General features: G+C 36.9%; 1 protein-coding gene across 4 annotated transcripts in view; it reads right to left on the reverse strand.

Annotated features, from left to right (window-relative positions):
• Positions 1–23273, reverse strand: part of CFAP20DC (CFAP20 domain containing) — a 251615-nt gene that overhangs the window by 97758 nt on the left and 130584 nt on the right. For all 4 annotated transcript variants that reach the window (XM_059387861.1, XM_059387860.1, XM_059387863.1 and 1 more), the window contains exon 7: positions 20870–21034. In XM_059387861.1, coding sequence (XP_059243844.1) covers positions 20870–21034 — 165 coding nt within the window. The remainder of the gene's footprint in view (positions 1–20869; positions 21035–23273) is intronic.

A 23273-nucleotide genomic window follows, 5' to 3' on the forward strand; every position in this document is an offset into this window, starting at 1 on the left:
TTAAGGCCTGGAGAGGAACCCCTGGGTGAAAGGAGTCTGGGTCTCTGAATGATCTTATGGAAGGCTGCCCAAGGAACTCCTGATTGGACAAGGCTGTGGGGCTCTTTGTGACTGCAGGTGAGGGTAATGGCTCTTAATTCAAAAAACTGCCTGCAACCTAGAAAGTCTGCTGTTCCCCCCTGCAAGACAGAACCAACTTGAATCATATGATGTTGGCTCTGAGTAAGTCCATATTTGTCCTACAGTCCTGGATATAGATGAGCTACTGGCCACTTCTGTCTAACCTTTTCTCCAGAAAAAAATCCTGTAGTTAGCTAGGTGGTCTCCTTAGCCTCTTCTAAAGAACTATAACTTTACATGTGGAGTTAGAAACAACTTTTCTGCAACGGCATGAGAAAAGTCACCAAAGTTTGTGAAAACATACCATGCTTAGAAAGCTCCACTTGTTTAGATCTGAGTAGAAGTAATATGTGTGGGTAAATGGGTGTTTTCTGGGTCTGGTTTTATGTCTGCAATAGATGAAGATGAAGAGATGGGCAAGGGCCAGACTGCTGACATGATCTGCAAGAATGTTTGCTGGAAAGAAGATCTAACGCGGTGGGATGGCAAAGTGGTGAGGAGACACACTGTTTCAGTTTTCTTCAAATTCTTGAAGCCCTGGTAGATAGAAGAGAAATCCCATTTGTCCAAAGGGCCAAATCAGAACTAGTGAGAAGAACTGACTTGAAGGTTTTAGTCCAACATAAGGAACAATTTTCTTTAATTAAGCATGTGTGGTCATTGTGGTGGAGAATGTTCTGTCACTTTGAAGATGTCCAAGCAGAAGTCTGGGAAGTTATTCTGGCTGTTGTAAAGCACATTCAGAAACCAGAGGGCTTCCTGCTTTCTATTTCTGGCCTAGTCCTCTCTTCTGAGCTCCATGCCTGTATCTAGTGGCTTTCTTTCTCAGTTCCTCTTCCAGGTCTCAAAGATGCTACAAATGGAAAACGTGGTCCAATGACTGGCACCACAGTCCACGGAGTTTGAAGAGTTAGGATCCAGGTGTCATCCCTGACTCCTCTCTTCAGCTTCTCCACAGCCAACCCATGTCTACTTCTCTCCATCTCCTCTGTCAGCACTGCAGTCCGCATCCCTCTCCTAGATGATCACAGAGCCTCTCAAAGGATTCCCCATGTCGATGCTGGGTTCCTGTCCTAGGTCCTCTCCAAAATGTAGCCAGAGTGGTCTTAGGCAAACATACATCTGATCAAGTCATTCCTTTCCCTCACTTAAAACTTTTCAATGTCTTCCCTGTTGCATTTAGGATTAAGAAGAATCCTTACAGTGGCTGCAAAAACCTACATGTTTGACTTCGGTTCACACCTCTCACCCCTCGTTTTCTGCTCCCTCCACAGACTGGCTTCCTCAGTTCTTCCTTCCTACCATCTAATTTGTTTGTGCTGTTCTCCATAGCTAGAAGGCTTTTCCAGTATAGGTACTCCCGTAACCCTCCCTTCTTATAACTTGTTAAAATTGCACTTAATTTAAAAAAAAATTCAGTTAACATATAGTGTATAATTAGTTGCAGGGACAGAATTTAGTGATTCATCGGTATATATAACATAACAGGTAACACCCAGTGCTCATTATAGCAAGTGTCCTCCTTAATGCCCATCACTGAATTATCACATCCCCCCATCCACCTCCCCTCCAGCAACCCTCACTTTGTGTCCTAGAGTTAAGAGTCTTTTCTGGTTTGCCTCCCTCTCTGTTTTTGTCTTACTTTATTTTTCCTTCCCTTCCCCTGTGTTCATCTGTTTTGTCTTTTAAATTCTACACATGAGTGAAATCACATGGTATTTGTCTTTGATTGACTTATTTCCCTTAGCATAATACCCTCTGGTTCCATTCACATCATTGCAAATGGCAAGATTTCATTCTTTTAAAATTGTACTTTTACATGTGTTTGTGGGATTCTCTGATAATGTATGCTCAGTAGATATAAATTCAGTAGCCCATTTTGTCACCCCTGAATTACTAGCCTGATACCTGACATGGAATGATAGATCCTTGCTGAGCAAAATGAATGAGTCATTAAATGTAATGAGTCAAATGGGATGTTGGATTAAATGACCAAATATTTCTAATTATGGAAAGAATTTCATTTCTCATTTTAAGAAAATTCTATCTGCAGGTTTTATGTGAATGGAGGAAGACTGGGCAGGACTGGACAACTGCCAAGATTATGGGGGATGAGAGAGAGAGAAGGCTCAACAATGACCAGGACATTGATAATTGAGAATTACCACATGAGTGGTATGGCTTTCAACATCAGTAATGCTATACAGCACCACAATCAGATGCCTCCTCAGGTTACATGTGAATTGTTCTAGTGTTAGCATGTAGACTTGGCTGTGTGTGCATCTGTGTTTTTTTTAGTCATTATAAATATCCCCATTTGGAGTTAATGAAACATCATTGGTCTCTCAGGATCAATAACAGAAAGAAATGACACAAATCCCAGGCTAATCAGAAATATTTATCATAGAATCTATCATCATTTGTACCATCTGTGATCAAGCAGAACAAATTCTAGCCTACTGATTTTGTTCTCAAACTTGGATTTTCCCAGAAAGAGCCATTGAAGGTCCTGAAGGGCATGGAATTTGTCTTGGGGCTACACGGGAATTTTTAGTATCAGAATAGGAACTTATCCTAACTTTTAGCCATGGGAACCATTAGGCTATGGGCATATCTTTTGCACACCTTTCTGTTCAAACATCTTATGGGGTGATTTCCTTAATGTTTTTTCAAATTCTTTTTATACACACGAAGGTTCCCCCACAACTAATTTAAGCTCCTTTGAGTAGAAAGACCATTTATTTGGTACCGTATGTATCTCCAACTGTGGAGCTTAGGATAGTACATGGCAGACAATGGATAAAATTCATCACAATTGTTAAATAGTATTAAAGATTAAAAGGAAGATTTTTTAGGGGAGGGAATATTAAAAAAATCATACTGACAGAGTTCTAGCTCTAATTCCAACAAAATTTATACATAAACTAGTTTGCAGCCATTTAAAAAATTAAAATTCCTAAATACCTTGAATTTTTTAGAGGAATTTTACCTAGCAGTGGATATTCAGTGACCATTAAAGATACATGAAAACCTCATATAATATAATCTTCTAAATAACAGAAAATTAGATATGACTATATTTTATAAGAAGTTCTACTACAGAATTTCTTTAGAGTAACCTACTACTTAAATAATAAACTTAAGTTTATTATTTTTTTAAATTTACAAATGTTAGTATACTTTTTTCACAAGCGAAAGCATACCAGTACTCTACCCATTAAGTATTTCTATAATTAGCAGATTTTTAAAAAATTTCTTGGTATAATTAACATATACACATTCTTAAAGGCTGTTTCATTTTGGTAATTCTATTTATAATCATTAATTGTCACAATTATCTCTATAAACATGTATCATGCTATTTATCTACTATGAGAGAATCCAAATTAAAACCTAAAAGGAAAAGTAATTTAGATTTTTGGTTTCTAAAATAAAAAGTAAAAGAACAAAGTTTCTATAATGAGAAAAACCTTAATAAAAGAAAACTATAAGCAGAAATGCATGCCTTTTGAATTCTAATGGGAGCTCTTTTAAGAGCTGATATCAATATGCACAATATAAGGTTAAAAATCAAGATTAGATTAAAGTCATGCTCTAGGCGTTTCATTTTCTTGAGTTTGTGGAAAATGAACTTGGTGTAGGTCAGAGATGTTACCGTTAATTATTTTGTTATTTTATGAGGGGTACATGCCTTTGTAGTTAGAATATAAAACCTGAGGGTCTACTCTCTAATTCTCTTTTAGAAAAATAAACATTCATTTTTGTCTCAAGATACAATGTTCTAATTATTATAGTCATTTAAGTTTGCAGGGTTTTCAAAGCTTAACCAGAAAAACCTGCTGAATTTTCAACACTAATCACTGAAGGGTCACGCTCAAGACTTACATCTATTATCTGGCAATCAAATCAGAATTAAACTTGCTACCAAAATCCAGACCTTGAATTAGATTAATTTTTGTTTTATTATATGTGCACTGTAAAAGAATGTCAAAATTACAAAAAAAGCTGATCTAGGAAAGCAATATTATTTTAGACAAGGTACTTAGCCTTTCTAAGCCCCACTTCCTTTTCATAAGAGTAGGATAATAATAGTATTTAAGTCATGGTGTTTTTGTTAGATTGTATGAAACAATGTATGTAACATGCCAAATATTGTGCTCAATAGGGACTAAATGCTTAATTAATATGTTACTCATATCTTCCATCTTGAATAGCATTTAACACTTTACAAAGTCCATTCATAATCACTTATTCCTTCATTCATCCATCCTTTCAGTAGTGACTGGGCACCAGGTGTGAGTAGTTGTATCTCATTAATAAAAAGTTTAAGGGGGGAGGAGCAAGATGGCAGAGGAGTAGGAGACTGAAATATCATCAGGTCCCAGGAGTTCAGCTAGATATTTATCAAACCATTCTGAATACCTATAAACTCAACAGGAGATAGAAGAGAAGAGCAGTAATTCTAGGAACAGAATATTGACCACTTTCTGGAAGGTAGGATGTGCAGAGAAGTAAATCTGTAGTGATGGGAAGATAGACCGTGGCAGGAGGGGGCGGCTCTTGGCAAGCAGTAGAGTAGCAGAGCACATAATTGGAATTTTTAGAAGTCTGCTCCACTGAGGGATATTGCTCCAGAGGTTAAGCAGTAGGGGGCCCTTACTGGGATAGTAAGGTCTCAGGACCCACAGGGTCACAGAAAGACCTGGGCTGTCTGAGTGTGGCCCAGCTCCTGGTATTGGAGCGGGAAAGCCAGCTGCAGAGATGGAGCTGAGGCATGGGCTCTCAGCTGAGGATTACCTTAAACCATGATCCAAGGTACAGTCAAGCGACTGCTCTTTGAGTAGGGACCCCATAAGCAGCAGATATGGGAAGACTCCCTCCTTCCTCCTATGGGAGGAGTGGCAGGGGAGTGTGCTGCAGTAATTGGCTGGGTTTGGAGACTCCAAATGGGGGCGTGCACCACAGATAGAAATGCTGGATCACAGGTTGGGTGAGCACGGAGTGTGGCTAGAGACCAGAGAGATGGAAGGGATTGACTGCTTTTCTCTGAGGGGGCACTGAGCAGTGGGGCCCTGAACTCTTGGCTCCTAAGGGGTAGAGACTGGGAGGCCGCCATCTTCATTTCCGTCCTCCAAAGCTGTATGGAAAGCGTTCAGGGAACAAAAGCTAGGAGAGCGAACCTGAGCAGATTACTTGGCCCCTGGCAAGGGCAGTGCAATTCCATCTCCAGCAAAGACATTTGAGAATCACTACAACAGGCCCCTCCCCCAGAAGATAAGCAAGAACATCCAGCCAAGACGAAGTTCACCAATCAATGAGATCTGTGGAACTCCAGAGCTAGGGGAAAGCAGCACATAGAATTCATGGCCTTTTCCCCATAATCCTTTAGTCTTTTAAGTTAAATTTTTAAAATTTTATTTTATTCTATTTTTAAAATTTTTCCTTTTTCCTATTTTAACATTTTAAAACTATTTTACCTTATCAATACCTTTTTAAAGATATTTTAAAATTTTCATTGTTATAGTCATATTTTATCCCTTCAATGTATTTAACCTTATTTTTTATATACATATAGGTTTATTTCTTTAAAATTTTGGGATAAAATTTCTTCTAAGAGATCAAAATATACCCTAAATCTAGTGCATGGCTTTGTTCTAATCTCCAGCCTGATCACATGCTTTCCTCTTTTATTTTTAATCTTTCTTCAATCAACTTCTTATCTTATCAATTCCTTTTTTAGAATATTTTTAAATTTTCATCTTTATAGTCATACTCCATCCCTTCATCATGTTTACCCTTATTTTTGTATATATATTTTTCTTTCTTTAAAATTTTGGGAGGTAGTTTCTTCTAACAGACCAAAATATACCCAAAATCAAGTATGTGACTCTGCTCTATTCACCAGTCTAATATCTATCTATCTATCTATATATACCTAATATATAAAAATATATATATGAATCTAATAAAATTAAAAAATATATATATCTTTACATAGATATATATATATTTTAAATATATATATATCTATATATAGATATATATATATTTTTTTCTTTTTCTCTGCTTTCTTCTCCCCTGGTTTTTAGGTCTCCTCTGATTTCATTAGTGTGTATTTTTCTGGGGTTGTTGTTACCCTTTTAGTATTTTGTTCACTCATTCATCTATTCTTATCTGGATAAAATGACAAAGTGGAAAAACTCAGCACAAAAAAAAAAAAAAGAATAAGAGGCAATACTGACAGCTAGGTACTTAATCAATACGGACATTAGTAATATGTTGTCAGAACTACAGTTCAGAATGAGGATTATCAAGTGCTAGCTGGGCTTGAAAAAAGCATGAAAGATAAAAGAGAATCCCTTTCTGGAGAAATAAAATTCCTTTCTGGAGAAATAAAAGAACTAAAATCTAACCAAGTTGAAATAAAAAGAGCCATTAAGGAGGTGCAATAAATCATGGAGTTCTTAATGCTAGGATAAATGAGACAGAAGAAAGAATTAGTGATATAAAAGACCAAATGATGGAGACTAAAGAAGCTGAGCAAAAGAGAGACAAACAACTACTGGATCACAAGGGGGGAATTTGAGAGATAAATGATACCAAGAGATGAAACAATATTAGAATCATTGGGATCCCAGAAGAAGAAGAAAGACAGAGAGGGGCAGAAGGTATATTGGAGCAAATTATAGTAGAGAATTTCCATAATTTGGTGAAGGGAACAAGCATCAAAATCCAGGAGGCACAGAGAACCCTCCTCAAAATTAGTAAAAATAGGTAGGGGGCACCTACGTGGCACAGTGGGTTAAGCCTCTGCCTTCGGCTCAGGTCGTGATCTCAGGGTCCTGGGATTGAGCCTCGAATCAAGCTCTCTACTCAGCAGGGAGACTGCTTCCCCCTCTCTCTCTGCATGCCTCTCTGCCTACTTGTGAGCTCTCTCTCTCTGTCAAATAAATAAATTTTTAAAAAATCAATAAAAATAGGTCCATGCCCCATCATCTAATAGTAAAAACTTACAAGTCTTAGTGACAAAGAGAAAATCTTGAAAGCAGTATGGGACAAGAGGTTTGTAATATACAACGGTAGAAATATTAGATTGGCCACAGACCTATCCACAGAGATCTGGCAGGCCAGAAAGGACTGGCATGATATATTCAGAGCACTAAATGAGAAAAATATGGAGCCAAGAATACTATATCCAGCTAGGCTGTCACTGACATAGAAGGAGAGATAAAAAGCTCCCAGGACAAACAAAAATTAAAAGAATTTAATATTTGCTACAGGAAATATTGAAAGGGTCCTCAAAGCAAAGAGAGAGCCTAAAAGTAATAGACCAGAAAGGAACCGAGACAATATACAGTAATAGTCACCTTATAGGCAATACAATGGCACTAAATTAATACCTTTCAATAGTTACCCTGAATGTAAATGGGATAAATCCCACAATCAAAAGACACAGGGTATCAGATTGGATAAAGAAACAAGACTCACTGATATGCTGTCTACAATAAACTCATTTTAGACCCAAGACCCAACCAGATTTAAAGTGAGGGGGTAGAAAACAATTTAGCATGCTAACAGACATCAAAAGAAAGCTAGGGTGGCAATCCTTATATCAGATAAATTAGATTTTAAGCCAAAAACTATAATAAGAGATGAGGAAGGACACTATATCATACTTAAAGGATCTATCCAACAAGAAGATCTAATAATTTTAAATATCCAAGCCCCTAACATGGGAGCAGCCAATTATATAAGCCAATTAATAGCAAAATCAAAGAAACACATTGACAATAATACAATAATAGTAGGGGACTTTAACACCCCCCCTTACTGAAATGGACAGATCATCTAAGCAGAAGAACAAAGAAACAAGGGCTTTAAATGGACTAGACGAGATGGACTTCACAAATATAGTCAGAGCATTTCATCCCAAAACAACAGAATAAACATTCTTCTCTAGTGCACATGGAACATTATCCAGAATAGATCACATCCAGGGTCACAAATCAGGTCTCAACTGGTACCAAAAGATTGGGATCATTCCCTGCATATTTTCAGACCACAGTGCTCTGAAACTAAAACTCAATCACAAGAGGAAAGTTGGAAAGAACTCAAATACATGGAGGTTAAAGAGCATTCTACTAAAGAACGAATGGGTCAACCAGGAAATTAAAGAAGAATTTAAAAATTCATGGAAACAAATGAAAATGAAAACACGACTGTTCAAAACTTTGGAACGCAGCCAAAGCGGTCCCGAGAGGAATGTATATAGCAATACAAACTTTTCTCATGAAACAAGAAAGTTCTCAAGTACACAACCTAACCCTACACCTAAAGGAGCTGAAGAAATAACAGCAAAGAAAGCCTAAACCCAGCAGGAGAAGAGAATTATTAATATCAGAGCAGAAATCAATGAAACAGAAACCTAAAGAACAGTAGAACAAATCAACGAAACTAGAAGCTGGTTCTTTGGAAGAATTCATGATTGATAAACACCTGGCCAGACTTACAAAAAGAAAAGAGAAAGGACCCAAATGAATAAAATCATGAATGAATGAGGAAAGATCACAACTAACACCAAAGAAATACAAACAATTAAAGAATGCATTATGAGCAACCATATGCCAGCAAATTCGACAATCTGGAAGAAATGGATGCATTCCTAGAGACATATGAACTACCAAAATTAACGAGGAAGAAAGAGAAAATCTGAACAGACCCATAACCAGTCAGGAGACGGAAGCAGTCATCAAAAATCTCCCAATGAACAAGAGCCCTGGGCCAGATGGCTTCCCAGAGGAATTCTACCGAACATTTAAAGAAGAATTAATATCTGAAACTGTTTCTCCTGAAACTGTAGCTCCTGAGACTGTTTCTCCTGAAACTGTTAAAAAAATAAAAAAGAAATGGAAGGAAAACTTTCAAACTCATTTTATGAGGCCAGCATTAACTTGATCCCAAAACCAAAGACCGTATCAAAAAGGAGAATTGAAGACCAATATCCTTGATGAACATGGAAGCAAAAATTCTCACCAAAATACTAGCCAATAGGATCCAACAGTACATTAAAAGAATTATTCAACATGACCAAGTGGGATTTATTCCTGGTCTGCAAGGTTGGTTCAACATCTGCAAATCAATCAATGTGATACATTAATAAGAAAAAGAACAAGAACCATATGATTCTCTCAATAGATGCAGAAAAATTATTTGACAAAGTACAGCATCCTTTCTTCATCAAACCTCTTCACAGTGTAGGCAGAGAGGGTATATACCTCAACATCATAAAAGCCCTCTATGAAAAACCCATAGTGAATATCATTCTCAATGGGGAAAAACTGAGAGCTTTTCCCCTAAGGCCAGGAATATGGCAGGGATGTGCTCTATCACCACTGCTATTCAACATAGTACTGAATGTCCTAGCCTCAGCAATCAGGCAACAAAAAGAAATAAAAAGCATCCGAATCAGAAAAGAAGTCAAACTCTCACTCTTTGTAGACGATATGATACTTTAGGGGGAAAACCCAAAGACTCCATCCCAAAACTGCTAGAAATCATACAGGAAGTCAGTAAAGTGTCAGGTTATAAAATCACTGCACAGAAATCAGTTGCATTTCTATAAACCAACAGCAAGATAGAAGAAAGAGAAATTAAGGAGTCGATCCCATTTACAATTGCACCCAAAGCCCCAAGATACCTAGGAATAAACCTAACCAAAAGGGCAAAGAAACTGTACTCAGAAAACTATAAAGTACTCATGAAGAAATTGAGGAAGATACAAAGAAATGAAAAAATCCTTCCATGCTTATCGATTAGAACCAATATTGTGAAAATGTCTACGCTACCTAAAGCAATCTACACATTTAACGCAATCCCTAACAAAATACCATCAATTTTTTTTCAAAGAAGTGGAATAAATAATCCTAAAATTTATATGGAATCAGGAAAAACCCTGAATAGCCAGAGAAATGTTGAAAAAGAAAAGCAAAATTGGTGGCATCAAAATTTCCGACTTCAAGCTCTATTCCAAACCTGTAATCATCAATACAGTATAGTACTGGCACAAAAACAGACACATAGATCAATGGAACAGAGCAGAGAATCCAAAAATGGACTCTCAACTTTATGGTCAACTAATCTTTGACAAAGCAGTAAAGAATGTCCAATGGAAAAATTAGTCTCTTCAACAAATGGTGTTGGGAAAATTGGATGGCCACATGCAGAAGAATGAACCTGGACCATTTCCTTACACCACACACAAAAATAGACTTAAAATGGGTGAAAGACCTGAGTGTGAGGCAGGAATCCACCAAAATCCTTGAGGAGAACACAGACTGTACCTCTTCGACCTCAGCCGCAGCAACCTCTTCCTAAACACATCACCAAAGGCAAGGGAAGAAAGGGCAAAAATTAACTACTGGGACTTCATTGAGATCAAAAGCTCTTGCAAAACAAAGGAAACAATCAACAAAACCAAAGGACAAACGACAGAATGGGAGAAGATATTTGCAAATGACATATCAGATAAAGAGCTAGTATTCAAAATCCATAAAGAACTTACCAAACTCAACACCCAGAGAACAAAGAATCCAATCAAGAAATGGGCAGAAGATATGAACAGACATTTCGGCAAAGAAGACATCAGATGGCCAATAGACACATGAAAAAGTACTCAACATCACTTGGCATCAGGGAAATACAAATCAAAACCATAGTGAGAGACCACCTCACACCAGTCAGAATGGTTAAAATTAGTCAGGAAACGACAGATGTTGGCGAGGATGCGGAGAAGGGGAACCCTCCTACACTGTTGGTGGGAATGCAAGCTGATGCAGCCGCTCTTGAAAACAGCATGGAAGGTCCTCAAAAAGTTGAAAATAGAGCTATCCTATGACCCAGCAATCACACTACTTGGTATTTATCCTAAGGATACAAATGTAGTGATCTGTTGGGGCATGTGTACCTGAATGTTTATAGCATCAATGTCCATAACAGCCAAACTATGGAAAGAACCTAGATGCCCATCAACAGATGAATGGATAAAGAAGATGTGGCATATATATATATATATATATATATATATACAATGGAATACTATACAGCCATCAAAAGAAATGAAAGCTTGCCATTTGCAACGATGTGGATGGAACTAGAGGGTATTACGCTAAGCGAAATAAGTCAATCAGAGAAAGAAAATTATCATATGATCTCTCTGATATGTGGAATTTGAGAAGCAGGGTGGGGGATAGTTGGGGTAGGGTGGGAAAAAATGAAACAAGATGGGATCAGGAGGCAGACAAACCATAAGAGACTCTTAATCTCACGAAACAAAACGAGAGTTGCTGGGAGGTGGGAGAGCAGGGATAGGGTGGTTGGGTTATAGATACTGGGGAGGGTATGTGCTATGGTGAGTGCTGTGAAATGTGTAAGCCTTATGACTCACAGACCTATACCCCTGGGGCAAATAATACATTATATGTTAATTTTAAAAAGTTTAAGACATATTTGAAAGGCAATAAAACACATTAGAAACTAAAATTAGAATATCTCTTTTTCTAAACTTCAGTAGGAACTTAGACAATGTCATCTGTGAGTAAAGTTAGGATATGGCAACAAGGTAATAAAGTACAAGATATTACTTTTCTTCACAAACTCTTAATTTATTAAAAAGCTATCAATAGTCTAGCTTTTGGTCTTTAAAATTAATGAGTAAAGAAAACTTTTCAGGGAAACAATTTTATTATCTCAAGAAAACTTTCCATTTTTCATAGAATGGAGCTTAAATATAATATAGGCCTTGGTAGATAGTTTCCATCATTTGGTTTTGGAAACAACAGTTTCCTATAACATGAGAAGGCTCCTCAGAAGAAAATCCTTAAAACAAGTAGTGAGAAATTGCTTAATGGGAGTAAGCAGTTAAGAATGCTTCTTAGAGGGGTGCCTGGGTGGCTCAGTGGGTTAAGCCTCTGCCTTTGGCTCAGGTCATGATCTCAGTATCCTGGGATTGAGCCCCACATCGGGCTCTCTGCTCATCAGGGAGTCTGATTCCTCCCCTCCTTGCCTGCTGTTCTGCCTACTTGTAATCTCTCTTTCTCTCTCTCTGTTAAATAAATAAATTAAATCTTTAAAAAAAAAAATGCTTCTTAGAAACCAGACTGCCTGGTCACATCCTAAGTCTCCCACTCACTAATTACTTTGTCTGTGAGCCTCAGTTTCCTTATCTACAAAATGATAATTATGATGGTTTCTATACAAAAAGATATATGAGAGGATTAAATGGAATAAATGATGTGTGATGGCTAATTTTATGTATCAACTTGACTGGACCACTGAGTGCCCAGATTAAACACTGCTCTAAGTATGACTGTGAGGGCATTTCTGGATGAAATGAATATCTGAATCGATAAAATCCACCCCAACATAGGTGGGCCTCATCACCCAATCCAAGGAGGCCTGAATATACCAAAAAGGTAGAGGAAGTGAGAATTTGATCTCTCTGCCTGACCCCTTAATTAGGACATTGGTCTTCAGCCATGCTCAGATTGGCATTTTTCACTATTGGATCTCCTGGACTTAGACAGAAACTCTACCATTGGCTCTTCTGGTCTCCCACCCTGACCACTGCAGATCCTAGGACTTCTCAGTCCCCATAACTGTGTGACCCAATTCCTTACGATAGATGGGTCTCTCTCTCCCTCTCCATATATATATATTCTAAAACCAAATGATGGAAATTATCAAGGCCTATATGGTATGTAAGTTGTATATATGTGAGTGTTCTGTTTCTCTGTTGAACTTGACTGGTACACTACGCAAAGGATACAGCAAAAAGTCACTAAACATTAGTAGTGATGATGATGATGATTTGCTGCTTAATATACTCATCTTCTCAAATTCTATGGCCAGCATTTCATTCACTCCTTGGTCACTTAATTAACAAATATCTACTGAGTTCCTGGTAAGGGTTAAAGAGTGAGTTAGATGCTAGGGATACAACAATAAACAGGACCCCTGCAGTTTTGATGCTCACATTCCCCTTCAGGAGACAGCAATAAACAAACAAAGAATTAAGTAAAAAAAAAATACAGGTAAGGATAAGTGCTGTGATGGAAATAAAAGCAGGGTGATGTTAAAAAAGAGAGGGTGTCTTGGGGCTTACTGGATGATTATGGCCTCATGTTCACCACTATGTGAACTATGTATTAAAATGTACATGAGCATAATTGATACTAATACTGTATAGATTGTCACAGATATTCCCCTATTACATCATAAATAAACAAGTTTAATATACAACTATGTATTTAAAACATTTTCTTTTGTCATTAATTTTGGATTTCCTTCCATATATATATATATATATATATATATATATATATATATATATATATTTATTTATTTAAATTTTTAAAAAGATTTTATTTATTTATTTGAGAGAGAGAGCACAAGTAGGGGGCATGGCAGGCAGAGGGAAAAGCAGGCTCCACGCCAAGCAGAGAGCCCAATGTGGAGCTCGATCCCAGGACTGTGACCTGAGAGAAGGCAGAGGCTTTAACCCACTGAGCCACCCATGTACTCCATCCTTCCCCTTATATATTTTAAATGAGAGTACTGACATTAAGGAAAGAAATATATTTTATTTTTTAATTTTTAAATTTTATTTATTTATCTGACAGAAAGAGAGAGATCACAAGTAGGCAGAGAGGCAGGCAGAGAGGTGGGGAAGCAGGCTTCCTGCTGAGCAGAGAGCCCGATGCAGGGCTTGATTCCAGGACCCTGGCATCATGACCTGAGCCAAAGGCGGAAGTTTAACCCACTGAGCCATCCAGGTGCCCCAAGAAATATATTTTAATTTTATAGCAATTCTTTGGGCTTTTCAAAAGACAGAAAGGTATACCAAAGAAACTAAACATGTCTTATAGTTGCTCTAACATAATATATCTCTATTGATATCACGAGTAATGAACATATTTAGAAAGTTACAATTCTCTAACAGGAAGATATTTGAAGTAAGTCTTATTTTCCTGCCCCTTCCTCTACCATCCCTGTTCCTAAAGGTTATTATTAATTTTTGTGTGTTTCCTTAAAGTACACCTATACCAGTATCCCTATGTAGCTATATTGTTCATTTACTACATCAGTGGGCTCATACAGAGAAAACATCCTAGCTTTCCATGTGTCACTGATAGACATACACAGCTCTGAGACCTGTCCAGATCATCACAAGCAGATCAGGTCGGTTGGATAGCTGCATCCAGAATATCTTATTTGTGGGTATTTAATCAACTCCCGACTATGCACAAGTAATTCGTCTCTAGTTTTGTCATTATAATCCATGCTGTAATAGACATCTAAAGGAGAAATGTAAAGGTTGGAGCAAGTCAATCCTGCAAAAGTAGCACAACTACGTAACAAATTAGATGTGGTTTTCATTTTGCTATTATATTAATATTTATATATCAAAGTTTCTTCAATAGTTGGTAGAATTATCTCAGAAAAATTCAAATTCATTCTATATATGATTTGTGACATTTTGCTGTAACAAATTTCACAGATACTCATCAATACCCACACTAAGTTCCTTTTACATAAAAAAAAATTTTTGTAAAGGAATGTGACCAGGTAAGACTTATTTTTACTAAAGATAGGGAAAGAGAGTGTATAATTCAAATGTAAGAGACAGCTGAGTTCACTCTGACTTAGTATCAGACACTGGACCCATAAACTGACATCTCTTTAAACCAACAAGTCTTTACTAAAGTGTGAGTTTAGAAAAGTGTTTTGTTGAGGATCCTGTTTGGCTCAGTCAATTAAGTGTCCAACTCTTAATTTTGGCTAAGGTCATGATCTCAGGGTTGTGAGATTGAGCCCCACATCAGGCTCCCAGCTGAGGAGGAGCCTGCTTAAGATTATTTCTCTCTCCCTCTCCCTCTGTGCCTGCCTGCCCGCCACCCCCCCCCCCCCCCCGTTTCCCTTTTTCCTCTAAAAAAAAAAAAGAAGTAAAATGTTTGGTTTTTTTCCTGAAGTCACAATCTAAATCTTTTTTTTAGTTGTCCCTTACAGTGGATTTTGTTACTTGATTTGAATTTTGCTTTCATAAATTGAAACCCAAAGAAATTCTAATAAGATCTCACCAGTGCCAACTGTAGTTGGATGATTACTTCATGGTTTTGCTAAATGCATCAACTTACCTATTTGCAACTGTGCTAGGAAACAGAGATGCTAGTCTTTTCTCATTTAAATAGGAGTAGAAGACCAATTAAGACTGCTATTGTGGAAAAGAGGGCACTTGGGAAAACTGCCTCCTGATTTTTAAGCAAATCACTGGTTTTGATTTGTGCTTAGTGGACCATTGCATATTGCCATTAGTAGTCGTATGCTCAACTTCAATAACTAGACCCGAATCTCTGGTTCAATTAAACTGGGGTTCCATTAATGAAAATAAGATCATCAGAGACCCCACAGTTCTCTGCAGACTAACAGTCATTAGCTAACGTGCCCTGGGAACTGACAAAGTGAATAGTGGAGAAGTGTGGTTACTCTGGCTTTTTGGAAACACAATTATCTTATTAATTTCATTAAATGCTCTTGATCAAGTTACATGACATTCGACAAAATGCACTTTAAAATGAAAGTTTTAAGGTTTCCTTTTTTGTTAGAGTGAACATACTAGAAAGCATCCATAGGAAGCTACGACTATTTTCTGTGGCAGCTTCACTGGGATCTCAGTGTGTGCATTTGTAATAAAGTACCACAATTTACATGAATACTGTACAGTCAGTTATAAGAGCACACAGTCATTTTCTCATTCAATTCAAAAATCTCATCATGGGGAGTCCATTTTTCAGACAGACACAAAAACAAACAGTTGAAATGAAGAAATATCTCCTGGCTTTTTCAAGATTAGAAAGTCTGCCCTTGGGCATAATTCATTAGCTATACCTTTCAAATAAAATATCTTATACAGAGAACAACTGTTATTATTACATTCATTTATAGTAACTTTCAAAGCCTACAAATGACAAAATTAGCAATTGAAAAGTATTTGTAGAAAGAAAAACATGAAGTTCAACGTACAGTACCCCCCTCCCATCCCTGGGGGATATGCTCTAAGACCCCCAATGGATGCCCAAAACTAGACAGGACCAAACCATATATATTCCATTCTTTCCTATACATAACTCTGATTAATTTATAAATTAGGCACAGTAACAGATTAATAAGAACTAGTAATAAAATAGAACAATTATAAAAATATACTGTAATAAGTTATGTGAATGTGTCTTTCTCAAAATATCTTATTGTGCTGTGGCTCACTGTTCTTCTGATGGTGTGAGATGATAAAATTTCTACGTGAGAAGATGAAGTGAGGTGAATGATGTAGGTGTGTGACCTAGTGTTGGGCTACTATTGAGTTTCTGATGATACATCACAAGGAGGATCATCTAATCCTGAACCACACTTTACCACAAGTAACTGAAACCTCAGGTAAGGGAGGACTACTGTATGTTCGTGTAATCTTAGCTGTCATGTATGTGCAATGAGCTTTTTTTTTAAGAGAGAAACTTGATGGCTATAAAGGAACAGAAATATAATTGGGATTCACAGCATAGAAGAAATATGCTATTAGGTGATGATTATTAATTTTTTTTTCTTTCTTTCTTCCTCCCCTTCCTTCCTTTCTTTCTCTTCCTCTCCTCACCTTCCCCCTTTCTCCCTCCCTCCCTTCCTTCCTCTCTCTCTTTCTTTCTAAGTAGGCTCCATGCCTAGCGTGGAGCCCAACATAGGGCTTGAACTTGTGAACCTGAGATTAAGACCTGAGCTGAAATCAAGAGTCAAATGGTTAACTGACTGAACTACCCAAGCACTCCTGATTATTAATTTTCTGTGTATGTGACTTAAGTTGACTATCATTATGTATTAAGATCTCATTTATGGGATTTGCAAAACACATACTCATATCCTCTTCTACAAGTTGGGACCAAATATGGCCTATGAAAAGTTTCTGTTTATTATAATATTAAGTTAATGATGCAATTAATATTTATTCAAATTCCTCTCTAATCTCAAGCATCATATGTGTCCTTGAACTTTAAATTAAAAAAGACACAAAATATATGGATATAGACTTGCATTTCCATTTAAAGACATAATTCTTAAAACATTAAGCTGGAGAGATAAAAGAAGAAAAGAGCATTCACAATTGCTCTCTGAGTTATCTGATAGGCTTTATAAGCTCAATCATTTCTGTTACTGAAAGCATTCACAGACTATTAGATACAGATGGAGTGTTTGGTTATCAAAAACATGCTTGCTCCTTTCATTCTGTGGTGAATCTTCCATTAGATTGATTTGTGACTGAGGTGTTTGCAGTGCCTCTCAGGAGAGTGAGATCTTTTTCATTGTTCTATATATTTTCTAAAGGTTCTTTAATGAACATGGGCTATATATATTCTCTCTTTCTAAAGATAGTGTATATAATAAATATACAAATTCTCATTACCGGTGCCCTGTGTGACCAAAATGTCCTGCCTGAAGTTGGCAACTGTGGAAATAGGTGATGGGGACATGGGTGTTTATTATGTCTTCTATTTTTTTGGAAGTTTGGAAATTTCATAATAGTTTAGAATTACAGTGTCTACTTATACATCATAGTACCTGGCCAGGGTTTACATGGAAGAATTTACAAACTCCAGGAATATACAATTTAGGACATGTAATGCTGATGAGGATTGACATAAAAAAATACACCAAGAGGGACGCCTAGGTTGCTCAGTGTGTTAAGCATCTGACTCTTGGTTTTGGCTCACATTGTGATCTCAGGGTTGTGAGATCGAGCTCTGCCTCGGGCTCCATGCTCAGTGGGGAGTCTGCTTAAGATTCTCTCCCTCTGCATCTCTCCCCACTCACGTGGGTGTGTATGTGTGTGCACACTCGCTCTCTCTCAAATAAATAAAATAAAAAATACACCAAGAATAAATGATATAAGATAAATAGAGAGAGCAAAACAGTTCAGAGAAAAGAGATAGCTATGGTTCACTCATTTTCTCATAGCTATCTCTTTTCTCCAGCTTCTACTTTGACCTCTCTCAAACTCTGACCCTGCTCTCTTCCCCGTCAGTTATCTGAGAATCCACAAGTCCTGCCTGTGTTTCCCCTGCAGAGTCTCTTAGGCTCATCACTTACCTCGGAGCCACTGACATTTTATGCACAGTTGGCTGCAAAGACATCTGAGCTGTAATCCTTAATCTCTGGTCTCACTTGATTTAAAAATTCATCTTGAATCCTGATGTCAAATTCATTTTCCTAAAAAAGGCATTATTGTGTCTCTACTTTAGGAGCAGGAGGCACATTCTTCTCATATTCTTCTGACCTGGCCATTCTGCCCACTGAGGCCATTCCTCAGAAAACTCATCCGTGCATTTTGCTGTCTCTTTGCATTTGCTCGGTCTTCTGCAGGACCTTACACTTCCATAAATCTTATACTTATTTATAATAAAAACTTGTGCAAGTATTTACTGAATACTTTCAAGACCTACTTCTTTCTCCATAAGTTCCTTATTATGACCATCATTTTATCTTCCTTTGGGTTACTTCTGTGTTTTTGAGTGTCATCTGAGCCACAGGACTTTTGTTTGGATAAGTGATCCAGTGGTTCTCAACCCAGGCTGCCCGTTAGAATCACTGAAGGCATTTAAAAAATATCCATCCAAGGACAATTAAATCAGAATCTCTGGAGATGAAGCATAGACAGTAGGAAAAAAATTTTTTATATGAATTATTTATAGAATGTCCCAGGTGATTCTAGCAAACAGGAAGTTGAGATCCACTCATCCAAATATTAGGTTTCTTGATTTATATGTACTATTCATTCATTTGGTCAAGAGCTATAGGTATTTATTATAGAGGTACAAAACTGGTAGCCCTGGCATGGTTTGTTAGGCTCATAGGGTGTTTTCTTTTCTTTTCTTTCTTTCTATTTTTTTTTTTTTTTAAGATTTTATTTATTTATTTGACAGACAGAGATTACAAGTAGGCAGAGGCAGGCAGAGAGAGAGGGGAAGCAGACTCCCTGCTGAACAGAGAGCCTGGTGCGGGGCTCGATCCCGGGACCCTGAGACCATGACCTGAGCCAAAGGCAGAGGCTTAAGCCACTGAGCCACCCAGGTGCCCCTCATTGAGTGTTTTCAAAACAATTTTAGCCTTTAGACAATATTTTAAAATCGGAAGATTTATTATAAACATTGAGCTACCTAGGTCCTCTTGGAAAAAAATAAAAAAAGGAAGATCTGGTGAGACTGTGCATGAATTATTGCAAGGCATCACTTGGCTAGAATGGAACTGCAGTATCCCTTCTAGAGGGAGAATGAGCTTCTAGATTCCTACAGTCCTCACCACTCCCTATTGCTCCCTTACAGGGGCTGAGTACTACCATTTATTCTATCATTTGCATAATTGTTCATGTTCCTTATTTAACAGTAGAGAACAATGCTTTGAAGCCCTACCTGACTCCTTCGCCCTAAGGACCCTCTCTGCTCCCAATAAGGCTCACTGTTTAGTAAAAAATGTTTTTATGTATCAAATATCTAGGCATCTAGCCCACTTCATTTATGCTGGCCTCCATAGTAATTTGAGTTTGCAGCCCTGGGCTGCAAACCCTGTGGCAAACACTGTGTTAGATGGTAGGGATATAGAACAATGAAGTACAGTGTTTGTTTTGGAGGAAATCACAATTTATTGGGAAATGCAGACATACCAAAAAATACTGTAAAAAAAAAAAAAAAAGAAAGGGAAAAAAGTGTCAGGGAAAGAAGGGAACAGTGCTTGTTAGAATTAGGAAAGACTGCACAGAAGAGGTAGCGTTTGAGTTGGATCTAGAAAAATGAATTGGGAGTGTTTCTGGGCAGAAAGATGAAGAAGGTGTTTTAGGCCAAGAAACAGCAATTCCCAAATATGAACATGTGGAAGCCCACGGAGCGGTCAGAAAATTGTATGTGGGGAATGAGAGATGAAACTCTGAAGGAGGCTGGGATAGGGGAGGTTGGTTTTGTGTGAGTTCCCAATGGTTTTTTCATTTGGTTTTCTAAGATAGTGGGAAAGGGATTCAAGGTCTTTAACTGAAGAGAGACATGATCACATTTCTTTTTTAAATCTATAGATTTTTTAAAAAAGATTTTATTTATTTATCTGACAGATAGAGATCACAAGTAGGCAGACAGAGAGAAGAGGAAGCAGGCTCCCTGTTGAGCAGAGAGCAGAGAGCCTGATGTGGGGCTCCATCCCAGGATCCTGGGATCATGACCCGAGAGGAAGGCAGAGGTTTTAACCCACTGAGCCACCCAGGAGCCCCTCACATTTCTAATTCTATTATCAGAAGGATAGTTCCAACAGCAACGTGGAGATTAACTGGGAGGCTAAGGTGAGCGACCAGATCAATGACAGCAGCAACAGAAGTGGAGCAGAGAGATTCCAGAGATCTTTTAGAAGTATAATTGGCTGGGCCTGAAAACATACAGGAAAGGGAGAGGACTAATCAAGGATGTTTTGATTTGGTATGTAAAAACCCAGAAAATATTTTAGTGGCTAAAGAGAAATTTAAAATGATTTACCACAGATAGGAGTCAATGTCACAGTGACTTAATATTTTAACTTCAAGCTATAAAGCATCATTGCAGTACTGGGATTTTTTTAACCCTTTTTTTGGTCTTTCAAATAAATATGCTTATAAATTTAGATGCCTGATGCATACCTGATTCTGCTGAACTTAGAGGATGACCTCCAAATTTTATTTCAGTTTGGCGGAGTTTAGTCATGTTTAGCAGCTGTGTGACTTGTGGAACATCTGTCGTTAGTTGGCAGCTTCGTGGAATAATGTCTGTAGGTTCATCTGTTGGAAAGGGAACACCATATCCAGCTGAAAGTAAAGACAAACATTCATTCCTCAAATGTAAGTCATTTCTGCCAAATGGACATATCTTATAAATGAAACCAATTAAAGTAAAACTTTTTATTTATTTTTAATTATTTTTAAGATTTTCTTTATTTATTTGACAGAGACAGTGAGAGAGGGAACACAAGCAGGGGGAGAGGAGAGGGAGAAGCAGTCTCCCCACTGAGCAGGGCACCAGACTCCCAGGACCCTGGGATCACGCATGACCTGAGCAGAAGGCAGATGTTTAACGACTGAGCCACCTAGGCGCCCCTAAAGTAAAACATTTTAGAATATGACTTTGAATGAATTACTTAATCTTATGGCCTCGCCTTTCTCATCTGTAAAACGAATGTTGTAATTTTACTGCTTATTTCGTAGGACTGTAGGAACTATTAAATGAGATAAAGTGTATGACATAGAGAGTAAGTTCAGAGACTTGTGCAATAAATGACAGCATTCATTTTATACTTATTTTTTAGTACTAGAATATAACTCAAGAAAAGAGCTAGTTAGGTGTGCTCCAAGTACAGTGGCTCATTTACACTGGGATTTTTTTTAACCCTTTAAAAAATATACACAAATAAATATACACAATATATCACAATATACACAAATCATATATACACAAATATACAATATCAATATACACAAAGATATAGTTGAATAAGCACCTAGAGACATTATATGAGTAAAGTTATTTTTTAACTTTTTATTTTGAAATAATTATAGATCTACAGAAAATTTACAAAAATAGTAGAGTTCCTAATACATTTTACCCAGTTTCCCCTAATGTTAACATCTTACTTGTGAATACTTTCAAAGAAAGAACAGTATATTATAATTAAAATAGTAGTTTTATTATTATAATTTGTATTCCTAATGAGATTTGGTATCATTCATATATATTTATATGGATATATAAATTTCCAGTTTAGTAAATTTTGTGTTCATGTTCTTAACCCATTCCAGTATTAGAACATTATTTTCATTTGTATGACCTCTCTTACAGCAAAGATATTAAGTCCTGTCATACATATTAAGTAGGAATTAAACTGGTAATAGCATTCCAAAAAGCAATTTTCCTATATGTATCAACAGCCTTAAAAATGTACCTGCCAATTTACTCCATAATTTCACTTTGTGAATCTTTTCTTTTTTTTTTTTTAAGGATTTTTTTTTTTTTTTAATTTGAGAGAGAGAGGGAGAGAGAGAACGTACACGCACATGCTCATGGGGTGGGAAGAGGAGGAGGGACAGGGAGAGACAGTCGTAAGCAGACTCTGTTCTGAGCTTGGAGCCCCACACAGGATTTGAGGCTTGATTTGATGACATTGAGATCATGACCTGAGCTGAAACAAGAGCTGCCTGCTTAACTGACTACACCACCCAGGTGTCCCTGAGTCTTTTCTAAAGAAAAACAAACAAACAAACAAACAGAAACTCAGATGAAAAGATCTATATAAATAGGTGTTTATAATTTCTCATAAACAAAAAACTTGAATTACCAGTGAAGAGCCACAAGAAATTCTACTTATGAAGATGGCTTAATGATGTGGGAAAAATTCATGATAGGAAGTTACATGAAAGTAATATATAAAAAACTCTAACTGTAGAAAATCAATGAGTAAAATGTGGGCATGGTAAAAAGACTAAAATGAAATATACTGAGATGTAAAATAGCTTTTGATAGTTAGCTTAAGTGTAGGCTTTATTTTCTTCTACATAAAAGTGTCTATGTTTTTAATTTTTATAAGTAAAATATCTAATTTTAGAATCTAGTGGAAAAAATTTGTGTGTGTATATGTGAATATGAGTAGTAACAAAAATTCAACCAATCATCCCTCAAAAAACATCCTATGTAAGTATAAACTCTAACCACGTTTATAAAGGCAAATGATGTTAGGTTTATATGCACCCAAGTCATGGCAGTTTCCTAATTAGACCCTAATGTCCTAATCTTGAAAAGGAAATGAATCATTTAACTAAAAACTTGAATACTCATCAGCAATGTAATGGTTTCTAAGTGTCTTAATGTTCCAGTCTTTAAAAATGCAGTAGATTTACAAATCTTAGTTTTCAGGTGTTGTTTGTTGGTCCATTTCTTATTTGTCATCCACATTTAGAAAATCAATATAAAGTAGCTGAGTAGATAAACTCTCAAAATAGAAAACATTTGGAAAAATAAGTAAACTAACTCCAGATATATATTTGACATATCATT

This window comes from Mustela nigripes, chromosome 2 (genome assembly GCF_022355385.1).
Source record: "Mustela nigripes isolate SB6536 chromosome 2, MUSNIG.SB6536, whole genome shotgun sequence".
In the NCBI taxonomy this organism is placed as follows: domain Eukaryota; kingdom Metazoa; phylum Chordata; class Mammalia; order Carnivora; family Mustelidae; genus Mustela; species Mustela nigripes.